The 23,514-nt window shown below is 43.4% G+C and overlaps 1 protein-coding gene across 2 annotated transcripts in view; it reads right to left on the bottom strand.

Annotated features, from left to right (window-relative positions):
* Positions 1–2,168: 2,168 nt before the first annotated feature.
* LOC122180604 (plexin-A4-like) overlaps positions 2,169–23,514 on the bottom strand; it is a 123,553-nt gene continuing 102,207 nt past the window's right edge. The window contains exon 4 of one of the 2 annotated variants that reach the window (XM_042872347.1): positions 2,169–2,284. In XM_042872347.1, coding sequence (XP_042728281.1) covers positions 2,180–2,284 — 105 coding nt within the window. In that variant the 3' untranslated portion in view covers positions 2,169–2,179. Of the gene's footprint in view, positions 2,285–18,030; positions 18,102–23,514 lie in introns of those variants that run through there. The other variant, XM_042872345.1, reaches the window with a different exon arrangement.

Here is a 23,514-nt window from a genome sequence, read left to right as displayed (position 1 = left end):
AATTTGCAAAATGTTGATAATGATCGAGGCTAATTGAAAATTTCCCATCAAACATTATTAGGATGGGGAACAGGGGCTTTGAATGTACCAATGGCAAAAGGCTTGATTTCCCCTATATATCTGATTTCTGACAGTAAAACAAGCAAGCAAACAAAATGAAACCAAAGTATCCTCTTAAGTCTTTGTTAAAAGGGAAAAATGGAAAACACCTGCTATTTTCTGGACAATTCAATGACCTCCCAGACCTCCTGAAGCTTCTAAGGTTTCTTTTATTTCTCTTTTAAGTAACTGCAGATGACTAAACAGAAGGCTAAGTAGAGCAAGCTTTATTTTGGATATTCATACAAAAAAGTCTGGGTCAGTTCTGAGTTAAGTCTTTGGCAGTGCTGCCAGGGAAAGACACTTATTTGCCAGAGAGAAGGAGATTATGGTGATGAAGAAACTGCACAAGAATGGCCAAATTCTGTTGTTTTGGTGTTTTTTTTTAATCTGGTCTCATCAGATTTTAAAATATCAGTCACTGGCAGGGAGAAGTGCAGGCCAGGACTCTGCTATCACCATGTTTTCATGGGATCTGGATGGCTATGTCTGTGGGTAAATACATAAACCACATTAAAGCTTATTCCCTAGCCCCAGTACCTGTTCATATTCATATTCCCACCTGAATGGGAGCTGCATTGAAACTGCCAACTGGGGACAAACTCCAGCCCAAGCTAGGTCCTTTCCAACCTAAGCCATTTTATGATTCTAACCCAAACAACATATGGGAGCTGGGAATTAAGCTGTGGGAACAGCATGGACCAGATCTTGTGCCTGCTTCACTTTCTGACCCTGATGTACCTTGGAAAACCAAGCCATACTGGTGGCTATCAGCGTGGGTGGGAGCCCTCAGCAAATCATCAGCAACCTCAAATCTGGAGGTCAATGTACTTAAGCACCCCTCTAATACAACTCCAGCTGAGGCACCTGCCTTGACTTTTCACCCAGTCAAGACTGGACTTCGTTATGATTTAATTGCAGAGGTGAACAGAGGGCCTGGGGCCAAAGCTGCCACTTCCATTAAGCAAATTGCAGTGTCCCTTCATTGCCCGCACTTTGCCCAGGAGAGCAGGGCCAGCAAGAAACATAGAGGGCAGTCATCTGCCTGCATCATTGCACTAACAGATACACACACATAATGATGTACAACAATGGTATCGAGCAGTTAATAATGTAGGATAATTAGCAGAGCCCTGATGAAACACGTAAGCAGAAACTCACTAAAGGATATGGGAAGACTTCCATCAGCATCAGTAAAAGCTTTGGATCAGATCCCAAAATACTCATTCATGTATTAGTGAGTTTTAGACACCTAAATCCCTCCCTGCAGTGTGCCTTCAAACCTGGCCTTTAGTTTTGTTGCTGCCTAAAAGCAGAAGAGAAGCTGGAAAATCCAAGAAAAGAAATATTACTGACAAGGGTTGTGATTTCAAGGAAAACTGGCTCCAGCAGGACAGGATTTGCTGCTGCTGAGAACTCAGGATCCTTCTGTCAAGGACAGACCAGACTGGAAATCCCATTTACCACTTATCTGAGTCATAGGAAAGTTTAGGTCTGAAACCCTGCCCAAATCCTGTCTGTACTGTGGCTTGCAGAGTGATCATGAGACTTCCCTTGAGCATAGGAGGAAACTCAACATTGCCATTGTCTTGATCCATGTGAAAGCCAAGCAGGAGGACAATATCATCCACATTGCTTTGATTTTAGTGAGTACTGTTGGTGATAGGTAGATGGTTGGACTGCATGATCTTGAAGGTCTTTTCCAACCTTGGTGATTCTGTGATTGTGTGATTATCCTGATGCACAGTGCTGCACAGCTTTGGAAGAACCACGATGCTAAAGAGCTCAAAAGAAAGAAAGAAGAAAAGCTGAGGGATCTTGAACACATCTTGAATTAGTTTATGTCATTTATTTTTTTTTTTTAATGAAAAATACAATTGGATGGAGGATCATCCTGCTGGGACGCAGAGACTTAGCGAGGTGAACCCATGAAGCACAGGGAAAATCATCAACTCATAGAATCCTTAAGGTTCGAAGAGGCTAAGATCATCTAGTCCAACCATCGACTCATCACCACCATGAATGGTGCAAATCCCACAACTTTGGTCTTCTGCTTGTGTTTGCTCACTTAGATAAAATGTCACATTTGGAGAGATTCTGCAAGTGTGACTGGAGGCTTGTTTAGTATCAGCAGGAAGGCTCCACTTTGATTTCCTTTTAAATGAGCATGGTAGAAAAAATACTCCTTGCAAGGCAAAAAAACAAAAAAAAATCATTAAAAACTGTCAAACTACATGATCCTGATTGAAAACAAAGCAGTCTGTACCTCTCTCTACTTTAGCACAAAAGCCCTGCATCAAAATCGGTAAGCCCTCACTAAATGCTTTGACATGGAAACATGTTGTCTTGTTTTGAAAGAGAATCCACTGGAAAATTATGGATCTGCCTGAAAACACAGCAGCAGTGTGTGCCAAAGTCTAAAGGGAGTTTTTGAAAATGACACAGAGCAGATGCTCTCCACTCTGGCATTCCACTGGAAACCCAACAAATGCATGGTGGGCACACAACTCTCTCTCCTTGGGTGATGCTTACATTCGGAGAAGAGGAGGATAAAGTGATGTGCTTCCTTCTGCTGGCTGTTGTTGCTTTCCTTAGATAGAAAATAAACTCTTAAATCAGAAACTCCACAAGGCTGGAGCTGGAGGACCACCAAAGACTCTTCCCAACCTCATTAATTCTATGATTTGCACAGGTCCTTCCATGCCAAAGTAATCATGTAATCACAGCATCATTAAGATTGACAAAGACCGCTAAAACCATCTAGTCCAACCACCAACCATCCCCACTAAACCATGTCCCTCCATGCCATATCTTCCCTTTTCCTAAACACCTCCAGGTACGGTGAGTTCACCACCTCCCTGGGCAGCCTGTGCCAGTGCCTCAACCACTATCTGAGAGAAAGTTTTGCCCAATATCCAAACTGAACTTCCCTTATGCATCTTAATGCCACCACCTCTTGTCCTAACACTGTTACTCGGGAGAAGAGGCTGACCACCACCTCACTACTACCTCCTTTCAGGCAGTTGGTAGAGAGCAATAAGGTATCTCCCCTGATCCAGCATGCTGCAGGGACTGGCAAAGAGGTGCCTATTCTCATCCATACAAGAAGCAGCTACTTACAATTAATCACGATGCACAGTGCATGGTTGTGTAATACAAGGAGCTGAGCATCATCTGTCCTCCTAGCATAACTCACTAGCATAGCTGGAGACTTACAGTTCAGATTTGCCAGTACAGAATAAATTATCAGGCAAACTTGAAAGAAGACGTGAAATTTGCGGAAGGGAAAAAGTTGCTGGGGGGAGAATCAATTGCCAAACAGAAAAGCAGGGGAAGGAGCAGAAAGGTGAGTTGAACAGCAGAAGGGGATTAGCTGCAGTGCAGAGCTTGCTGGAGCCTGATCCGCCGCACTGGCGACCTGCACAAATCAATTTGATTCTCCTGCTCTGCCTGTCTTAAATAAAGAAGAACATGTTTCCCCCATGCCTGTGTCACCAGCCCGTGTCACATGCTCTGGGTGACATTTCAGACAACTATTATTGATCACTATTTAGGAAGGAAAGCAAGGAAGCACCCTTTCAAAGCTGAGCTCTAAGTGTAGGGATTAACCCTTGGCAATGCATTTGTCATGGAAATCAAATCCTGCAGGAACAGAATCCTGCACACTGATGATCTCCACTGGTTTCAGGGGTTCTGCAGTGGTTTTATGGGTCCCTCTATGTGTTTTGAGGAGGCCAAACAGAGCAGGGTAAAAAGCTGAGCAGGGAGAAGATGAACACAGCCTTTCTTCATAGCTTCCTGCTCATCACACATCCCTTCATCATCATCACTTCCATGCAAAAACTGTTGTTTCAGCAACCCAAAAAAATCTTGCAGTTCTGCACCATGATGCCTGGACATGGCAGCACTGGCAAGAGAGATGCACACTGTAGGAACAGAAAGAGAAGTCCACACAGAGCTCTTCTCCATGCCTGTTGGCTCAGGTGAGCTCTAATTCCAAAGCAAGGACTCTGTTAATGATGTCTGCAGAGACCAGAAACAAACAGTCTGTATTGCTTAGTCTGCATGCTCCAAAAGTGGAACAGCATCACAGAATCATTAAGGTTGGAAAGGACATCTAAGATCACCGAGTCCAACCGTCAGCCCATCCCCAGTATGCCCACAAATGAGTATCACTGCCACACGGAACATAGGGAAACTGAAGTACAGCTTGAGAGATGTGCTCCTCTGTGTGCCCCTGCAAGTTGTCTGCAAAAGTAGCTCCAATAAGAAGGGAAAATGCCACACTCCTAGCAGGTCAAGAGAACAGTAAGCATCCCGATGTGAATCAACTTCCTCCACTCTGCCTGCAGTAAGGGAAAAAGCTCCATCTCATCCTATCCCATCTCTGGAGAGAGATCCACTGCCACTGTTTTCCATGCACTGCTCTACTGTGTCGTAAGATTTCATAAGCTGGGATAGAGTTGGGGTCTTCACACTCAGGGCTTTCAGTTATATATATATATATATATATATATATATATATATATATAAATATGTTCTCCTGAGTGTCTGATGAAGGACTCAAGAACTCTCACAGTAATTCAAGAGCTTTACAGCTCTCATCTCCTGCTGTATGCACAAAGGCAATTTCTCAGCCCCAGCCTTCCTAAATATGAACAGCTGGCGACACATATATTAAGCAAATACCTGGGTGTGCAGCTTAGCTTTATAAATCCTGCTTCCTTGTGCCTTTCACTCAGCACACATTTTCTTGCCAGCCCCACATCATGCAGTGCCTCTGGTGTCCCATAACATGGTTGCACACACAGTAAGCTTTGCCCTTAAGTGCAGTGCAGATTCGCTTCTCTCTCTTGTACTCAGCCACCTGCTTTCATTAAACTCACATGGAAACCTTGGAGCCCCTTCTTTCTTAGCAGACTTGTAAATCAACATGAAGATAATTTCCTAATGCCTCTCCATGCACAGAGCAACCAGTGGTCAATTAACTGCGATCAGTGCAAGCAAAGAGGTGGGAGATGCTCAGAGCCACAATGGACCAAGGTTCCTTCCAGTTGGACATCATGTCTTTGGCTGATGCTTTAGGAGAGCACAGCTCAAGCAAAACACACGACATCTGACCAGCTGACCAACACTGTGCAGAGAAATGGGCAGAGGAGAGATTTCAGCTGCCTTTCAGGTTATCAGATGAGATTGTCAAGCCTTATCATCCAAGGAAAAGACAGACTGTGGGAGTCCTGGGACAACTCTCAGTGCCTCGCCTCTATAATGCAGCTTCTGCTATCTGGATGAAAGAAGCTTACATTGACTGCATCAAAGTGGACACCAAATCAGGTAGGACCAATTTTTGTTTTGGTGCAAATGTTCCATGTGATAACTCCAGAAATGTCTTCTCTACCTCTTATGACCCAAACCCTGGATACTGTAACACAGAGATACAGAACTGGTCCTTGCAGCATGAGAGCCCAAAGGGCATGGACAGCACTCAAAGGTCAAGCTAGGCTAAAGGAAAGATGAGAATATCTTCATTTACCCACTGGACAGCACAAAAGGGTTTGGTTAAAAAAAAAGAATATTAATGTTCTTAATGCATCTAAGTTGAAGTCAGTCCACATGGCAAACAGCACAGGATGGTGCTGGTTGCCAGTAGTGTGCTGGGATGGTGACTCAGCAACAAATACATTAGGCTGAATATCTCACACATGATCCAACTCACACTTAGGATGCTTAGGAGAAAAGGATGATAAAATCATCTTCATTTCCAAAGAGGGAAAGTGAAAGAAGGATCCTTCCAACATTAGCTGCAGTTGGAGTTTATCTTTGTAGGTCCCCATCAACTGAACTGTTCTACTCCATTCCTTTCTATTCTGTTTTTCCATTTCTGTTTTATTCTACCACCACCAAGCAAGGCAAGGACAGACCGAGAGGAGATGGAAAACCCAGGCTGCCCCAGGAGAACATCTATTCATTAGGCCACGCCGCTGTTCCTACCAAACCATCTGCAATCTCCAGACCAGTGTGTGCTGACAATGTGGTATGGATCCCTGAACTACTCACATCAGGTGGGATTTCCAAATGAATTCTTCTATAGGTATTGCAGACAGTCCAGACCCTTATCTCTGTGGTCAGTCAATGAGCTCTGATAGCCTTGTGGAGTAGAAAGGTCTAAACTCTAAAGGACTCTTCACTGTGCAAGACTAAACTGCCTTTGAAACCTAAGTGAAGATTTGCAAAACAATCATTATTGAAAATGGATAAGTAAATAAAAGAAATACTAGAGTTCTCTAGCCCAAAAAGGCTGCTTATCAGATATCACTGGATGCTTTAAATCCAAGAAATCTCATATAAAGAGCACGTTGTCATTCTCGCAGCTAAAATGTAGGCCAATTCCTTTTTAATAGAATAAGATCTTCCTCAGAGGAGATTATATCATACTGATAATTATCTAATGACATGTTGAGGTTTAGCAGATGGATTAATTTTATTTTACATTATATTGTTTGCGCCACTGGAGAGGTGTGTGGCTGCATCCTGTTGGGTATTAAGCTAGAGCTCTCGTTGTACACTTCACAGTCAGTGGCAACTGCTGGGCTAAAAACGAGCCTCCTCTGGCTTTCTGGGAAAAGCTGTCTGCAGCATCACATGCTGTAATGTCAATCATAGGGATATGCCAACAACAGCCTTTTAACTGAAGATGAAGGATACTCCAGGTGTCCAAGTACCAGCCTGAGTCTCAAGAAACTGAGAGGTGACATCAAACTGTGCAGCAAACATCGATGCCGACCGATATGAATCAGCCCAATATTATAAGATGCAATGTCCTTGACGGCTTCCTCCCACCTGTAGCACTGGGAACAGGGCAACTTTCTGCCCTCCACAGTAACTCACTGCCAAATAGCTCAGACCTCTTGATCTGCAGGAGCAATCTTCCGTGCACTCTGCTGCAGTCTGTACATACAGCAAATCAAATGACTACATCCACCACCATGCAGAGTGCATGCTTGTTTTAAAGATACCTCCCCATCTATCCACCCCTGCTTCCCAGAAGACTTATTATACATAGGCACATGCAACTGGAGAACCAAAAGGCTGCCAATTTCAGAATATTGAGCAAATAAATTGCTTGCCCTCTAACATACCTCTTTTCTCCCAGGATGACCCAGGCTACTGAAAATCTCATCCAGCTTTCTACAGGCTGGAAAAGGAGCGTGTGGAGTTCAATGTGCTACCAAGCAAAGCTGAAATAAGCAGCAAAGGTGAGAAACAAGAGGACAGAATGACTCTAATGAAGGATATTGACTGATTATCATGCAGGAAGAAATGTGAGTGGTAGCTCCAGAAAATATGCTGAGAATAGCATTTACTGCACTGTGAAACAATTTCCAAGGGATAAAAAGAGGGGAAACTTCATTACCTTCAGCAGAAACAGTCAGGTTGGACAAAAAAAACTTACAATGAAGAAATAGCCCAGCCTTGACTTTCAGTTCCCTACAAGCCTCACTGTGCTGCAATTGGACCCATGGAACCAAGAGGAGTTTGGAGATTACTGCCTCCCTGAAAGGGTGGGATCAGACTCATGGTGAGAAAATGAAGCAGAATCATTAATGATGGAAAAGATGACTAAGATCATCTAGTCCAACCATCAACCCAACCCCACCATGCCATATCTACCCTTTTCTTCAACACCTGCAGGGGCAATGACTCCACCACTTTTCTGGGCAGCCTGTTCCAATGCATTACTACTCTTGCAGAGAAGAAATATTTCTTGATATCAACCTGAACCTCTTCTGACTCAAGGCCTTCGCCTCTCATCTGAGGCTCTGATATTATTTTATGCCCTTCTGCTTCCTACCAGTCTGCTCTCATTCTTTCAGGTTCCATAGACTCTCTGTATCATCATGGAAAAAGCTACACCAGGAGCAGCATGAGGTGGTTTGGATAGAATCATTGAATCACAGAATACCTGGAGTCGGAAGGGATCTTTAAAGATCATCTGGTCCAACTCCTCTGCGATGAACAGGGACACCTACAGCTAGGTAACGTTGTTCATGGAGTCACCCAGCCTGATCTTGAATGTCTCCAGGGATTAGGCATCCACCACATCACTGGGCAACGTTTCAGTGCTTCACTACTCCTAAGGCAAAAATACTTTTATACAGTTTTGTTGGTTTTGCAGCTCAAGGTGCTTCAATAGACCCTGATAGTCCATTTCAACATCTTGAAGAGCAGCAGCATCACATGATATAGCACATAGGTGACACAGTCTATTCCTTAGGTTATTACACATCTTCACCCTAGGGTAGCCCTGGTTGAAAACACAGATCCTTTTTATTTATCTACAACCTAGAGCAAGATGGGACAAGGGAAAAATTCCACAGGGTTGGTCACATAATGGAGCAAATTTTAGAGGCAAGGACAATGTGACAATGTTGGGCCTTGCTGAGGGCAGCAGCTCACCACACAGAAGTTTCTTGCTTCATCTTAGAGTTCCCAGTACCTAGTTGGGTTTCACTGGACCTGCTTCCCAGACCTCCAGTACATGGAGCCTGGGATGTGTTTAAGCATTGCTCTTGAAAAAAAGAAAAGAAAAAAGAAAAAAAAAAATAAAAATGACAGGCCATGAGGCCCAGGCTTGCAATGAGAAATGGCTCTCATCTTTATGAGTGCAGCAGGTTCAGCCAAGGTCGATGGTAGCAGCGCCAAGGGAAAGCCACTGGAAAATGTAACTAAGTTTCCCATCACTCACTCTCCTCTTTCTTTCCTCAGCAGACTCTGGGTCTTCTGGAGAAAGCAAAACAGAGCCAGGTGAGTGGTCAGGCTCTGAAATTTGCTTCTGGAGCTGTGTATGGGCTGTAGACTTGAGCTCCTCTCCAACCAAATGGCTTTCCACCAAGTGCATATGGCACTGATACAGTAAGCTACAATATACATCAGCAATGATATACCCTGATATGTATATATTGATATATAGCCAAAGCAGGTGATCCTGCCCCTCTGCTCTGCATTGGTGAGGCCCCACCTGGAATACTGTGTCCAGATGTGGAGTCCTCAGCACAGGAGAGACATGGACCTGCTGGAGTGATCCAGAGGACAGCCACCAAAATGATCCAAGGGATGGAATACCATCCTTACAGAAACAGGCTGAGAAAGCTGGGGGTGTGCAACCTGGAGAAGAGGAAGCTCTAGGGAGACCAGAGAGCAGCCTCTCAGTATCTAAAGGGTGGCAATGAGAAAGAAAAAGTCAGACTCCAGCAGGGTCTGTTATGATAGGACAAGGGGAAGTGGTTTCAAACTAAAAGAGGGGAGATTTACACTGGACATAAGGAAAAAGTTTTTTACAGTAAGGATAATGGAACACTGGAAAACGTTGCCTGGAGAGGTGATTGGTGCTCCATCCCTGATCTTCAAGGTCAGCCTGGACAGGGCTTTGATCGACCTGATGGAGCTGTAGATGTCCTTATTCATTGCAGGGGAGCTGGACTAAATGACCTTTGAAGGTGCCTTCCCACACAAACGATTTCATGATGCTATGATTCAATTAGCTCACAGCAAAAATACTTCCACTGCAAAACTTTCTTATTTGAAAGAAGAAACACCCTCATCTCAATAATCAGTATATAAATAAATAAATAATCCTGTTGCTGTGAGTTTTTAACATTAATAATAGAAGGGAGTTAATGAGCATGATGACTGAAGAGTGAAGTTAATTGGATTAGCTAGAATTGCTCATTGTTGCTGCTGCACAGCCCCTGGTTACAGCTGACTCCTGGATGCTGTGAGCCCATCCCCAGCTTCTCAGGCACCTCAGACTTCTTGGGATGGGATCCTGTGCCAGGATGTCTGTTTGCCTGGGGCAGGATTTCCTGGCAGTCTGACCTGAAATACTACATGGAAAGAGGAAAGGGTGAATGGGGAATTGTTGCCAAATAAGTATGACAAAGGCCAGACTCAGAATTCTGGTCCCATGCTGAAGACTAAATCTTATTTCTGAGAGCAAGTGACTCAGCTTCTGTTTTCGGTTTGAGTTCCTTTTACAGTCTATTTGCTGCCATAAAGGCGACCACTACTAATACACTGTAATCATGTCTTCTTTTAATTGCAGGACCCTGACTCAATACAAAGGTTTCCCTTTTGCCTCAATGGTCCCTGAATCAAGTTTAGTATTGCATCTTTTTATTTGTGAATTCTCAAGAGCTGGGTGGGGAAGCACTGGCACTGCTGCCCAGAGAAGCTGTGGATGCCCCATCCCTGGAGGTGCTCAAGGTCAGGTTGGATGGGGCCCTGAGCAGCCTGAGCTGGTGTTTGATGTAGCAGTTGGCAGACATGCCCATGGCAGGGAGGTTGAAAATAGATGATCCTTGAGATCCCTTCCAACCTAAGCCATTCTATGATTCTATGAAGAAAAACATCCCTTTCGCTCCAATGACTTCAGTGTTGAAGGTACTCTGCTCCTCCGAGATGGTCACTACACCACTCCCAGCATTAATCCAAGCTGTATTTTGGGATTGGTTTGCATATGTGGAGGCAACATACTTTTGCATATTAAAATTGCATCCCTGCTCTCCTCTCATTTTCCTAACAACCACCCTGCAATGCAGCGGAACGATGGGCTTCAACACGAAAGCACTGCAGCACAACAAGAAAGAAGACAGGCAGCTCATCCTTAGCTGTCCAAAATTCCCCCATAAGAGAACACACCCCTACACAAACCCTTCAGTGACATTTTACCTGGCTGCAGGAACCTCCTGCCACATTTCTGCCAAGCCCTCATCAACCTTTCACATCATCATCTCCTTTCTGATAGTATAATTGAGGCGGAGCAGTGCTGGACACCAGCCAGGTACAGTTGGCACTCGGAGCCTGGCAGAGATGCAGGCTGTGCTGCCCGCTGCCTGCATGGCTCCAGCATCAACATAAATGGAAATAAAAAGCAATCCAACTCCCATCTGCGCGCCCATCACAGCTGCATCTACGTAGAGTATTGTGATGCACGTTGTCACATCGCTGTTTTAAGGTTGACGCATTTGGTCCCAGGAGGAGCTGCCATTAAACAGTCTGCTTCTTCTTCATTGCACGTCTTTTCATAGGGCTGGAAAGCCAACAGTTAAACCCCAGCACTGTTGAACTGAACAGTCACACCCTCACCAGACTCAAATCAAGATTTCCCCCAAAATGAACAAAGGGAAAAGTGAGTTAGACTCCAAGTCCGCTTTTCCCTACAGTCATCCATCTACTGAGATATTTATTTGATCTTCTGTCACAGTGGTATCTGAGCGTTTGCAGTACACCACCGTTTATGACAAAGCTGAATGAAAATCTTTAGCAGTGCTGTGACGCAGCCCCAGTGCACCTCCGGTGCATATGAATGCAAAAGAGGGTTCCTATCATCCCTTGTACTGCACACAGGGAGGGAGATTTGCTGAAGTCTCCCTGGACACAGATTTGTGATCTTGGATGAATAATGGTTTAGGTTATTGGAAATTCGCTTTTCATTTTGCTTCAATTAAGTGACCAGCGAAATCAATCACAGACCTTCTGCAAACACTAAATCTTCCAGAGGGAAAATATTTATCAAGTCCCAAGCCACCAGATTTAGCCCCTTTATCCATCTAGCTCTCTGGAATTGCTTCTTGAAGCAGAAAAATAGGGGGAAAAAAAAAAGTCAACTTGACAAACTGGAACTTCAGGAGATAAAAAGCAGATTTTGAAACAGCAACAAGAACAGCAAATGCAGAAACATCCTACGGACTTGAGCGGAGACAAAACCAAGAGGTTATGAGCATATGTCCAGGTGTCACTGAGATGACAGCTGAGAATGAGCCCCTCTGCATACAGCTATGTTTAGTTATATTAACATCCTCCAAGATCTCTACTGTTGGTATGAAACTCCTCAGGCCAGAAAGGTCCGAGGAAAACAGTTCGCTGTTTAATTCTGCAAGACTCTTCCATATGCCAGCAGCAGGAATCTGCCATCAGAGATGAAGTAGATATGTAAAAGCTTGGGCAGACCCCAAACAAACCAGTTTTGTCTCAGGCTTCAGGTCATAGTGAAGTCTTTTCTCATTATATCTTGCTAAGCCCAGCTCACACTACAGTGGTCAAGGATGGACAGGTTGCTTTGGCAATACCCAGGCCAGGATTTTCACCTCTGTGCTGTCTTCTCATCCCAAAGGCATTGCTTTTGAAAACCACAGGAATCCAATTCCCTTTCCACAAGCATACCTCATTCCCTGAGAACACTGAAGAAACATCACCCACATCCCAAACTGAGCTAAATGGGGATTCTGCAGTTGACTACACATCCACATTTCAGATTTATTTCAACCGAGATGATCAGAAACCTGGTTTTCCTCTTCAGGCCCAGATCCAGCTATCCTTTGCTCACAAAGCAGGGAATTTCCCTTTAGATTTGGAAATGCCACCATGAAAGTTGTCCTCGGGAAACTGTAGTGACCGTGATTGCCTGCTTGCCACCACTCTGGATGAAAGCAGACTCTAAATATCCTACAATTCGGACTTAGGAGCTCTGAGACATGTTAAGATCAGATGAAAGTTCTTCAAACTCCTTAGCACAACAGGATTTAAAGCCTCACTGTTAACACCCCTGGGAAGTAGCTTATTTATAATAACACATGCATAGGGAATTCTCTGTGAAGAGATGCTACTCTGCCAGCTGGTTTTGCAAGAGAAATGAGAAGTGCCAAGAGAAACCATGGAAGGGCAACTTGGCTACACGGCAAAGGCCACTAACCTTAGCTGCACATAGTGCCCTCTGATACCCCGGAGGTTTTTGCCATTGACATAAATGAGGCTAGTGTTTCACTCTGGCAAAGTGTGGGATTGCAAGGTGGAAAAGGACACAAGCCAGCAGAGATGGGATTCCTCCTGGAACCACCGGAATTACAACAGAGGAATCTTCTGTATGCAATCATCCAAACTGATTCTTTTTGAGATTAGGGGCGTTTTAGAGAGGGAAGTCTTTCTTAGAAGTCTCTTAGCAAATACTGGTGAGAGAAAATGGAGACATCTGGGGAGATTGTAGTATGGGTTAAGCATGAACATTAACTGCTAACACCATATGCAGACGACATCCAGCTCTCAGGAAACTCACAGGCCAACCTCCATGAGATCCAAGTGAAAACACGATGGGCAGACTCCTACAAGAAATCTGCTCCTGAGGACTTGACCCAAGGCAGAGAGAAAGCCAAAGGGAGGTTGTCCTTCAGTTTTAGTAGAGCTTAGTTGGCTTTAACTAGCCATGCAGCCATTGTGCTTAACTGCTCACAAGGAGTCGGTGGGCACAGATGTGACCTGAGATTACCATCACATGTTATGGATTCTCTTATCTCCCAATTAATACATTCCTAGGATGGATTATAGAAATGGACTAGCAGGACAAATCAGAGCCCTGGAAGGGATCAGTAGTCACCACCAGACAACATGCAGGCACCAACTTAGTTGGGATATGATGGGATAGAGGTTGACTAAACTGATCCAAAAATGGGCAGAAACTTGAGGGCAGGAACATTAGTTTAAAATGCTACTCAGTAATCAGAACAGGACTTTGGACAGGCAGAAATCAGTCCATTATCAAAGACAGCTAAAACACTCTCTGGTGTGGCGGTAGACAAGGGAGACCAGTCCTAGCAGAGCTCTTGACCTACAAGTGCAGCTGTCTGCAGTCCCACACTTACAGAAACAGAATCATAGAACACTCTGACGATATTCTGAGTTGGAAGGGACCCACATGGATTATCAAATCCAGCTCCTGGGATGTAAGTGACTCATGGTACATAATCTCATATGTAAGTCACTCTCCTCTTGCTTGCTTTGTCCTGTCTCATTTCCATAGTTCTGCTCCCTTCACAAACCACTTTCATAAGGCAAATTCTTGTTGCATATGCTACTGTGCAACAATCACTCCCTCACCAATAACCCCATCACATCTACTGTCCTGATGTTAACGCTGTATTTTTTTCTCTGAAGTTTCACATTCCTTAACCTCTTCTACCTCCCAAACCTTCAACCTGCCCAAGCAACCACCACCAACGCCTCAGAAGCAGAAGTGGTTCTGCATTTCTCATTAGATTGTTAAAACCCAAACTTGAGCCACAGACATTAATGTTTTGAATAGAATTTCGGTGCCAGATCACAGCCACTGGACTTGAGGGACCCTCAAAAAATGGAAATCCAAAAAATCTTTCTTCCAAACACATCCCAAAACAGTCCATTGCCTCTGAGAACATCTGTGATTTTTGCATTGGAGTACAGCCACTGCAAATGTCTGCTCTAAAACTGCCAATAGTCCACCAGCCAACTACTGTTCACCCATGGCAAGGTCCATTCCCGTCTGTGGGACTATCAGGGAAGGCTTCCCTACCACACTGACCAGAGCCCATGGAAGACCATGATGGTCTCCAAGGAGTAGGATTCTCAAGGAAGATTTGGCATTACTGAGAAACACTGAACACACAGACCACATTCAGACATGCACATTTTGGTTCTGCCTCCAATCCTTCCAACTGTCCTTTCCCTCTCCACAGCTCTGCCCTAACTCCCCTCTTCGGGGAGATGGATATTGAAGTAAACAGCCACTTAGTGAAAATGCTAGCTTAAATCTAAAGATATTCCAAATCTCAGCTGTGGAACACATGAAGACAAATTCAAATTCTTACAAAGAGTAGCCCAGAACTGGTCTTAAACTCTTTGTTTCAGCTTAATGTGCTCCACTTAATGCCCCTCCGTACACTGCAGCTGAAGCGCTTGAGAACACTATGACTGAGTGTTTACCAGGTTGTGATTCAGAGGTAATTTTTATAGTGGAAGAGACAGATGATGAAGGAAATGAAATTCATACATAGATAGTAATGAGGAAAACTTTGTGTGCAATGAAAGGAAAATAAATGGCATCTATAAATCCAAGAACTTTGAAAATGCCTACAGGACAGTTAATACCAGTTATGTTGTTCTGTAAGCCAAAGTTGGATTTGGCTGGGATGCTGAGGTTCACAACCTCAGTCTGCTGGCTTGGGCAGTGCAGATGTGTTGATTTAAGACAACCATAAAGAGGTCAGAATTAATATTTTAACCACTATTGCTCAATGCTGTGTCAAAACAGTAGTGAAATCCAGACCACCTTGCTCTGAGGAGCCAAGGCTATCCAGCCATTTCTTGCACAACTCTAACTTCTTGCACTTTGGAGGGCTTTTTGTTTTTTTGTTTTCCAAATACTAACCTAGTCCAAGCTTAAAGATTACAGAAAATAAATAAATAAATAAATAAATAAATAAATAAAATTTAAAATCAATGCTCTGGGATCCCTAACTTCAGCTAAGTTAGGAGAAAAACTGCTTGACTTAGTACTGAATAAATCACATTTTACACAAATTACACAACTCCAATAAAGCAATTCCAATGGGCAGAAAGACGAGAAATTTATCTGGTTTCAGGACAAGGTCATCTTTTCATGTAAAAATCAGCATCTTTCTTGTGAATCTCATTTAAGTTACAAGAGATTAACAATTCATTTCAATTCTTTATGGATCTTCATCCATCGCTTCCTGCAGACAGAAGTTCTGCCAGGCGTGTCCAGTTATGTGTTTTTATCAATGGTTATTGATGTTTTTCAATTACTTCTGTGACACTTTTTGAAATACATTTCTATGTGGAAAGCACTCAGTATAATCCCATTCCAGCTCTGCCTGGCTGGGATTCTCTGTTGCTGAGCTTTGCTCACATCTCTGCAGTTTGCAGCTCTTTGCTGCTCTTGGTCAACATATCTCAGTGCCATCCATGGATTTGCTCATCCTAACAGTAACCCCAACAAGTCTCAGCAGCTACAACTAATACAGATTTGAACTGGAGACCTTAGGTGATTCAATAAAAGATATTTTACTTCTTTTAAACCCCACACTCTCACGTCCTTCCATGTTTTTGGATAACAAATTACTACTGCTAAGTCCACATTACTCACGTGTATTCCTCCTGCTGTAACATCTCTGTCTGATATTTACTTCTATCCTTCATTACTTATTCAAGATTTTGAGACTGCAATTGAATTTTCTTTGAATAAGCGCTCCAGCAGGTAGGTACATCCATAGCATCATGGAAACAGAATCATTTGAGTTGAAAAGGACAATTAAATGTCATCTGGTCCAAATCCCCTGCAATGAACAAGGACACCTACAACTAGATCAGGTTGCTCAAAACCCTATCCAGCCTGACCTTGAGTGGCTCCAGGAATGGGCCATCCACTGCCTCTCTGGGCAACCTGCTCCACTGCCTCACCACCCTTATTGTAAAAAAAAACTTTTTCCTTATGTCCAATCTAAATCTCCTCTCCATGCTACTGTACTTAAACAAGTCTCCTAGTTCTCATAAGCTTCTTGTTACTGGAATTTATGCAGAGAATGCTAAATAATTACAAGCTCCGCTGAAAGAAAATCGTGCTTTGAAATCAATGTTCCCATAATCTCTGCCCCTAGTTTCCATGCTGCCCAGGAGTTTAGCCAAAGTGATCACTTCTTCCATCAAACTTACTGCAGACCAAGAAATGACAAATGAAACCAGACCTTGGCAATCTCCATTTTGCCTTGTTTCTCTGGGATGAAACTCAAAATCTTCTGTGACTGCTTCGCGAGATATCCATACAAACATCTGAATCCTATGCATGATCATTCCAACACTCATTTCATCCAAAGCACCAAAAACATCCTCACAGAAACTACACAGCAAGCACAAAAACACAAACAGCATATACTGAATTAAAACAGATCCCAAACTGAACATTTTCGAAGAAAATAATCCTTCTCTTGTTTTTATTCCTGAGCTTTACCATAAATTTGTGACATATATAATCTTAAAAAATATATATTGTAGAAGTCCTTAGTCCCATTGAAATTAAAGCCCACAAACTCAACAGAGCTACAGGCTTTATGGCTATCCACAGCTCTGCAGATGGCATCTCCCTTCTGCACTGGTATTAAAAACAGTATTTCTCTCTCTCCCACTATGGCTATGGACCTGCCTCCTCCACTGTTTTTACCACCCTTCTCAGCTTTTCAGATGCTAATTGCTTTTTCTCACTAAATTGAAGGCTTAATTAGATTAAATGAAGAACAATAATTGTGTCTTAACTAGTATTTAACTGGGATTTTGCTGTTTCTTTTCAGATCTCAAGAAGAGATTTCTGTACAAAAACATGCTCTCAATTCCTTTGATTTCCATCGGTTGATTCAATGAAAGATATTTTACTTCTTTTTGTAAGCCCCACACCCTCACATCCTTTCAGGTTTTTGGACAACAAATCAGTGCTGCTAAGTCCACATCAGCCATTTTATGAGGTCACATATATATTGCTACTGTACCCTCCAATTTGTCTCTGGATTATTTTACATATTCACAAATAAGACATCTCCAAGCAAAGTGGACACAAATTATAAAATAGATGATAATCATTACTGCATTCAGTATTTTGGACACCCCAGTGATTTCTTCAGCAATATCAGTGAGGAATGTTTATTTTCCAATAAATTGAGTCCAAATACTGGTGGCAAAAGAGTTACTGCTGAAACACGTCAACACAGCCATGAACGTCAGCAGACCCATTCAAATATCTTAGCCCCTCACCTCTCTGTCCAACTTCTGGACTCAGCGGATCCCAGTTGTTGGCACAGTTCAGACAAATGCCAGATGAAGCAGCCTTTCTAGGTAAGCCATGGCATTCCTGTCCTTGGCAAAGCCTGGCAGGGTCCATCAGAAGCTAGAAGCTACTTTCTAATACAGTTTAATTGTTAATAATCCAAGCTGGATGTGGTTCTGGGCAGCCTGGTCTAGTGGTTGGTGACCCTGTCCATGGCAGGGGAATTGAAACTAGGTGATCATTATGGTCCTTTTCAACCCAGACCATTCTGTGTTTCTATGAATAAGGAAACCAGCAACTGGCTGATAATCTTCTGGACTCTGTGCCACTTCTATGACTCTACCAAACTCGACAGGAGATCCTTAAAGAAGCAACAGACATTGCTTAGAATCCTCCTCCCAGAAATCTGTAAGGTTTAAAGGTGTCTTACTGAATAATGCAATGCATCAGCCAGATACCAGCGTTCTTCTCAAAAAAAAAAAAAGCCATAGGAAGCTTCTCTGCAGAACAAGTCAATCATTTGGTCTGTAACACTGCATACCGTCTTGTCATATCATCATTTGAGTAGGAAGAGACCTTTAAAGGTCATCCAGTCCAACTCCCCTGCAGTGAACAGAGACATCTACAGCTCGATCAGGCGCTCAGTGTGGGTCAGCCTGACCTTGAATGTCTCCTGGCACAAGACACCAACCTCTTCTCTCAGCAGCCTGTTCCGGTGCTTCACCACCCCTATTGTAAAGAACTTTTTCCTCATATCCAGTCTTCATCTCCCCTCCTTTTGTTTGGCCTTTCTGCCAGTGGCTCTAGAAATAGGGTACAAGGCAGAAGCTGTTGTCTGCCAGGAGAATTTGCTGGGGAATATGAGTTAAGAGAGATGGGAGTATTCTTCATGCAAGACTAAGTAGGAGTTAAGAGTTTTAAATCCTCTGGATAATCAAAGTTAGATGAAATTACTGGTGTAGGACCTGATTAAAAATAATAATAAAAGTAATTATAATGAAATGTTATACAGAAAAAGCATTTCTTACAGGGCTCTTATCTTGAAGCATTTCCACGTCACCAGTGTAATGTGGTTTTCTCTGGGATGGGACACAACAGATGCATGACAAATTTTCCCTCATAAGACAGATTATATTCTAGATAGAAAGAGGGGAAGCAGAAAGTAGAACAAGCAGAAAGCAGAACAAGTAGAAAGCTCCTACACACAGGTTAGCTTGGACCCTGGCTTATCCATCCCTGCTCTCAGTGCTTACAGATCAAACCATCAGGCAGTTCTGCAATATTTCAAGCAAATGGATTGGAGTAAAGCAGAAATCATTGCAAGTAGACATGATGTACCATGCCCACAGGGCAATGTTCTCTGTCTGGAAAATTGAACCTTTTGCTACCTCACCTTTTTACGAAGATATCTAGACAGATAGCCAACACACCTCATTTTGGTTAGCTATGAGACCAGACATGGAAACCTCAGCCCCATGTTAAGGCCTCGTTACTCTGCTTACTGCTCTGAAATAGATACAGAAAAGATAAACACGATGAATGGCCATCGCAGTCAATCTCTATCCTGTTATCCAGAATTGGGCAAAGCAACACAATAGAAAATGAGTTGATTTACCTTCTCTCTAATTATTTTTTACCCATAAATCTTGTCCTGTCCTCAGTCAACAAACTCACATTGAAGTCCACAGTCCACACACTGGCCCAACAGACATCTGTCCTTCCAATAGATCTTTGCCTGGTGTTGCCACATGAAAACGGATCTCAGTAAAGCTATTTTAGGCTTTGCCCAGCAGTGTTTTTTTCTGTGGAACAAACCACAGTTGCCATCTCTCCATCCATTGTCTGGAGCAGCCAGTGCTTGATTATACACAACTTTTCACACAGTCTAATAGGGACAGGACAAGGAAAAATGGCTTTAAACTAAATGAGGAGATATTTACGTTAGATGTTAGGAAGAAATTCTTTACTCAGTGAGTTCTGAGGCACTGGAACTGGTTGTTGAGAGAAGGTGTGGTTGGTCCATCCCCGGAGGTGTTCAGGGCCAGGTTGGATGGTGCCCTGGTCTAGTGCCTGATCTAGTGGTTGGCAATCCTGCCCATGTTAGGGAGGCTGGAACTAATTGATCCTTGAGGTCCTTTCCAACCCAAGCCATTCTATGGTTCTATACAAAATCTCTGCAGTTTTGCCTAATTATGCTCTTCTGGTGATCATCTCCACTTCCACTTGGCTGGCTTTGATGAGCAAAATGTGTCTGCTGAGAACAAAAATTTCTCTTTCAGAATACTCGGTTTCTCTGTGTCTTTCTCCCAGAAGCATCTACTTGGTGGGAGGAAGACAGAGGAGTCAACGCTGTCAGATCAAACAGCACACAGTCATCTGAAAGCTAGCCTAAGCAATGGGTCACTACTCAAGGCCTGAGCAACCACAGGCATTCAAGTCTTTGCTTGACAACAAAGAGCTTAAAGAAAAGAACTCTTTTATCTTCAGAGAAATCATCTTCAGTGATATCTCCAAGTCAGATGATTCCAGAGCTAGCAACATTCCATGCCCCCGGCCACAGAGCAAAAATGAATGTTTTTTCTTCTCTGTTTAAAAACAGTTTGAATCAAGGTATAGAAAATAAAGATTTGTAAGATTCAAAATCCTACAGACTTGGTGAGTGACACTCATACAGAAACTTCATCTCCTACTGTCTGTCTCATCGCTCATTGTTTCACATGTCTCTTTTTACACTGTCTGTATGGAGGTGCTATCACACTAAATGCCTGACATGGTGGCATTGACAAGGTCAATGGATCCAAGTCTCACGTCTCACATTTTCTTTACACTTGTTCCTAAACATAAAAGACAAGAAACGCAGCTAAAAGCAAGGATGCAAGACTTACATTTAACACAGTGACCTGTAAGAACCCACTTGCCTCTTTCTGCTCTTGATATCTGTCTCTATCAACATGGATTGCTGTTCCTCAGACATCTGTGTGTCCTGCACTGGAAGTACTGACTACAGAATCCCTTTGCTCTGGGATCTGGATTCCATCTGGATCCATCAGGCTGGCCTGGTCTTTGACCCTCTGCACAGATGAAACCAGCGTGTCAGGTCCCAGTGTGAGCAACAGGTCACACTGCTCTCAAAGATAAAATGGATTTGGTCTCCATAAGGTCCCTTGCATTGATCCTCCTCCATTACAGTAACTCATCCATAGCTCCATCACATGACTAAATGTGGTTTCCTAGTCTAAAAGAGAACAAATTTGGGTTTGCAAGAGAGAATAGCTGGAAACCGTGTGACATGAGCCAGCTTAGGGAACAGATCTGCATGAGAACAGATCAGGAGGCAGTCGTGTGGAAGGGAAGGATGATGGCAGGAGATATTGGCTGTTCCCTGAAGATTCAAGGAGCACTAATGAAGAGCAAAAACATGTCAGAAGCCAAAGTAACACGGCATCAGGAGACCACTGCTGTAGGCTGGGGACTTATTTGTTTTGAAAAGCTGTCCACCTCCACTGGCTTGATTAGGGAGTATTAATTAACCAAACAGTGAATACATTGACCAAGATTTGCCCGTTGTCCACAGAAGAACATAAAGGGATCTGAATCATTTGAGAAAAACAGTGTCACAGCTGGAAAACAGCATAGTTCTTTGTGGTTCTTTTTCCCTCCCTCCTCACTTCTTTCTCATCAAATACTTTAGTAAACCTCTGAAAATTGGTCTCCTTTTCTCCCCTCTGGCAGACTGCATTTCCTCTTTACTCACAATGACTGTAATTGTATTATTTCCATAACAACAAGCTGTGAGAACAGAGAGCTGCAGATGATGGCTTGGAAAAGGAAATCAGCCAGGTAGATGGTCTCAGCCTCACAGAGTATCATGTGAGATGGACAGGACTTCCCAGGAGAAGCAACACCTGATCTATGGAATAAAACATCAGTGGAGCTACACCAATATACTTCAACTTAGACTCACACTCACAAACACCTAAGGCAGTGTCTTCCTAGAGCTGATGTCAAAGCTAAAAGAGCTGCCAGGCTGCCATGTACAAAGGGTCTGATTTAGCAAGCATCACACATTAAGCACATGTTTTGATGTGTATCACAGTGAAGTCCATCATAGAACTCGACCAGTTACATAAAAGGTGAAGCAGGTCGCCATCTCCCTGGAAAGCAGCAGAGAATCTTTTTCCCTACAGTGGCAGGGCAGCTCGTGTGCTGCACTCACACCCCCTGAGCACAAGTGTCCACCTCAGTTTGATGGGTTGTAGAGCATCAGTGCTGTTTAAGGGAATGACAACTGACAGGAGAGGATGTCACCTTGCAAAGCAAAAGTCCTCTCCCGCTCTTACTTTATCTCTTTCTATTCAAAGCTTTGAAATCATTTTACACTGCCACTGGGGGAGAAGGGAAGAGGAGTTGAAGAGATACAAGAGCAATCAGAAGCTCTTTGAGGACAGGAGGAGCCCTAACGAACATGGTAAAACACCACAGCCCATGGCCAGAGGGAGAGAAGCTATTTTGTTCAGAAAAGCTATCCACCTGTGCTTGGTGAGCAGAAAATCTTGTCAGTAGTTCCCTGAGCAAAGATGCAGGAGAAACAGGGGCTGAGGTCTATTTTCTATCTTGTATGAAATCACTGAGGATAAGACATGCAAGAAAAACAGACCATGCTGGCTGTGTACCCCCTTCACCTTACTACCAAGCATCAACAAAAAGAATGTATTCCAAAGGCAGATCTCAGTGCCAAGTGGAGCAATCTGGTTGGCAATCTGTCACTAAACCAAATGTGGACACAGTTCCAAAGACCAGTGGCTATGACAGCAAATGCTCTTGTGTCTAAAGTGCAAGCACAAGATGCACTTGTAGCAAGGACCAGGCTCACAGACCACCTTGGAACTTCAACCATAAAATCACAGAATCATAATAGAATGGCTTTGGTTGGAAGGGACCTCGAGGATCATCAAGCTCCAACCATCCCCACTGCATGCAGGGCCAACAACCTCCTCATTTAATACCAGATCAGGCTGCCCAGAGCCCCATCCAACCTGGCCCTCCAGAGATGGACAGGGCATCCACAACCTCTCTGGGCAGCCTGTTCCAGCACCTCACCACTCTCATAGGAAAGAACTTCCCCCTGATATCCAACCTGAATCTTCCCTCCTTCAACTTAAAACCAAAGGGGAAATCCCTTTGCTATCATTTGCCTTTTCAAAGAGTTGAACCAAGTTGCTCCCTACAGCAATCAACAGCAGAGAGCTATGGGTGACTTGCAAGCAAGTCATGCAACAGAGTGTGGCTGTTTTTAACACTTTTGAGGAAGCAGAAAACATCCTTTTTCATAAAGCAGAAGAGGCAGGAAACTGACATGGCTGGGAAAGGACCTGTTGGTCAAACTGGGGGAAAAGGAGGAAATGCAATTAGCTTGAAAAATTAGAAAAATATCTCTGAAATGCATCCAGTAACAGAGATGACTGGCTACTTTATGTCTTTCATTTAGGGACCAGGAAAGGGAGAGGGGAGTGAGAGGTGTTTCTAATAGCTAATTAGGTTGCTTTCTCAAGCAGTCATTAAAATCTGCTAATTATCTCATGGTCTGAGTAAGAAGAAAGAAATCTCTCCCTCTGGATTATTCTGGTATTGGTGAAAAATTTTCAAGGCCAACAAGTTGCCACTTTCAAACTTGCAAAATAAACCCTAGGAATTAACCTTACATTGGAATTCTCACTGCATCACTTTTGCCTTGCAAATGCATCCAAAGCAGCCAGAGGTGAATGGGCTTCCCA

Source organism: Lagopus leucura, unplaced genomic scaffold, assembly GCF_019238085.1.
Source record: "Lagopus leucura isolate 7727_CA_CO unplaced genomic scaffold, USGS_WTPT01 Super-Scaffold_100008, whole genome shotgun sequence".
Taxonomy (NCBI): Eukaryota; Metazoa; Chordata; class Aves; order Galliformes; family Phasianidae; genus Lagopus; species Lagopus leucura.
Note: the sequence above shows the minus strand (reverse complement) of the source record. Positions and strands in the feature narration are given on the sequence as shown.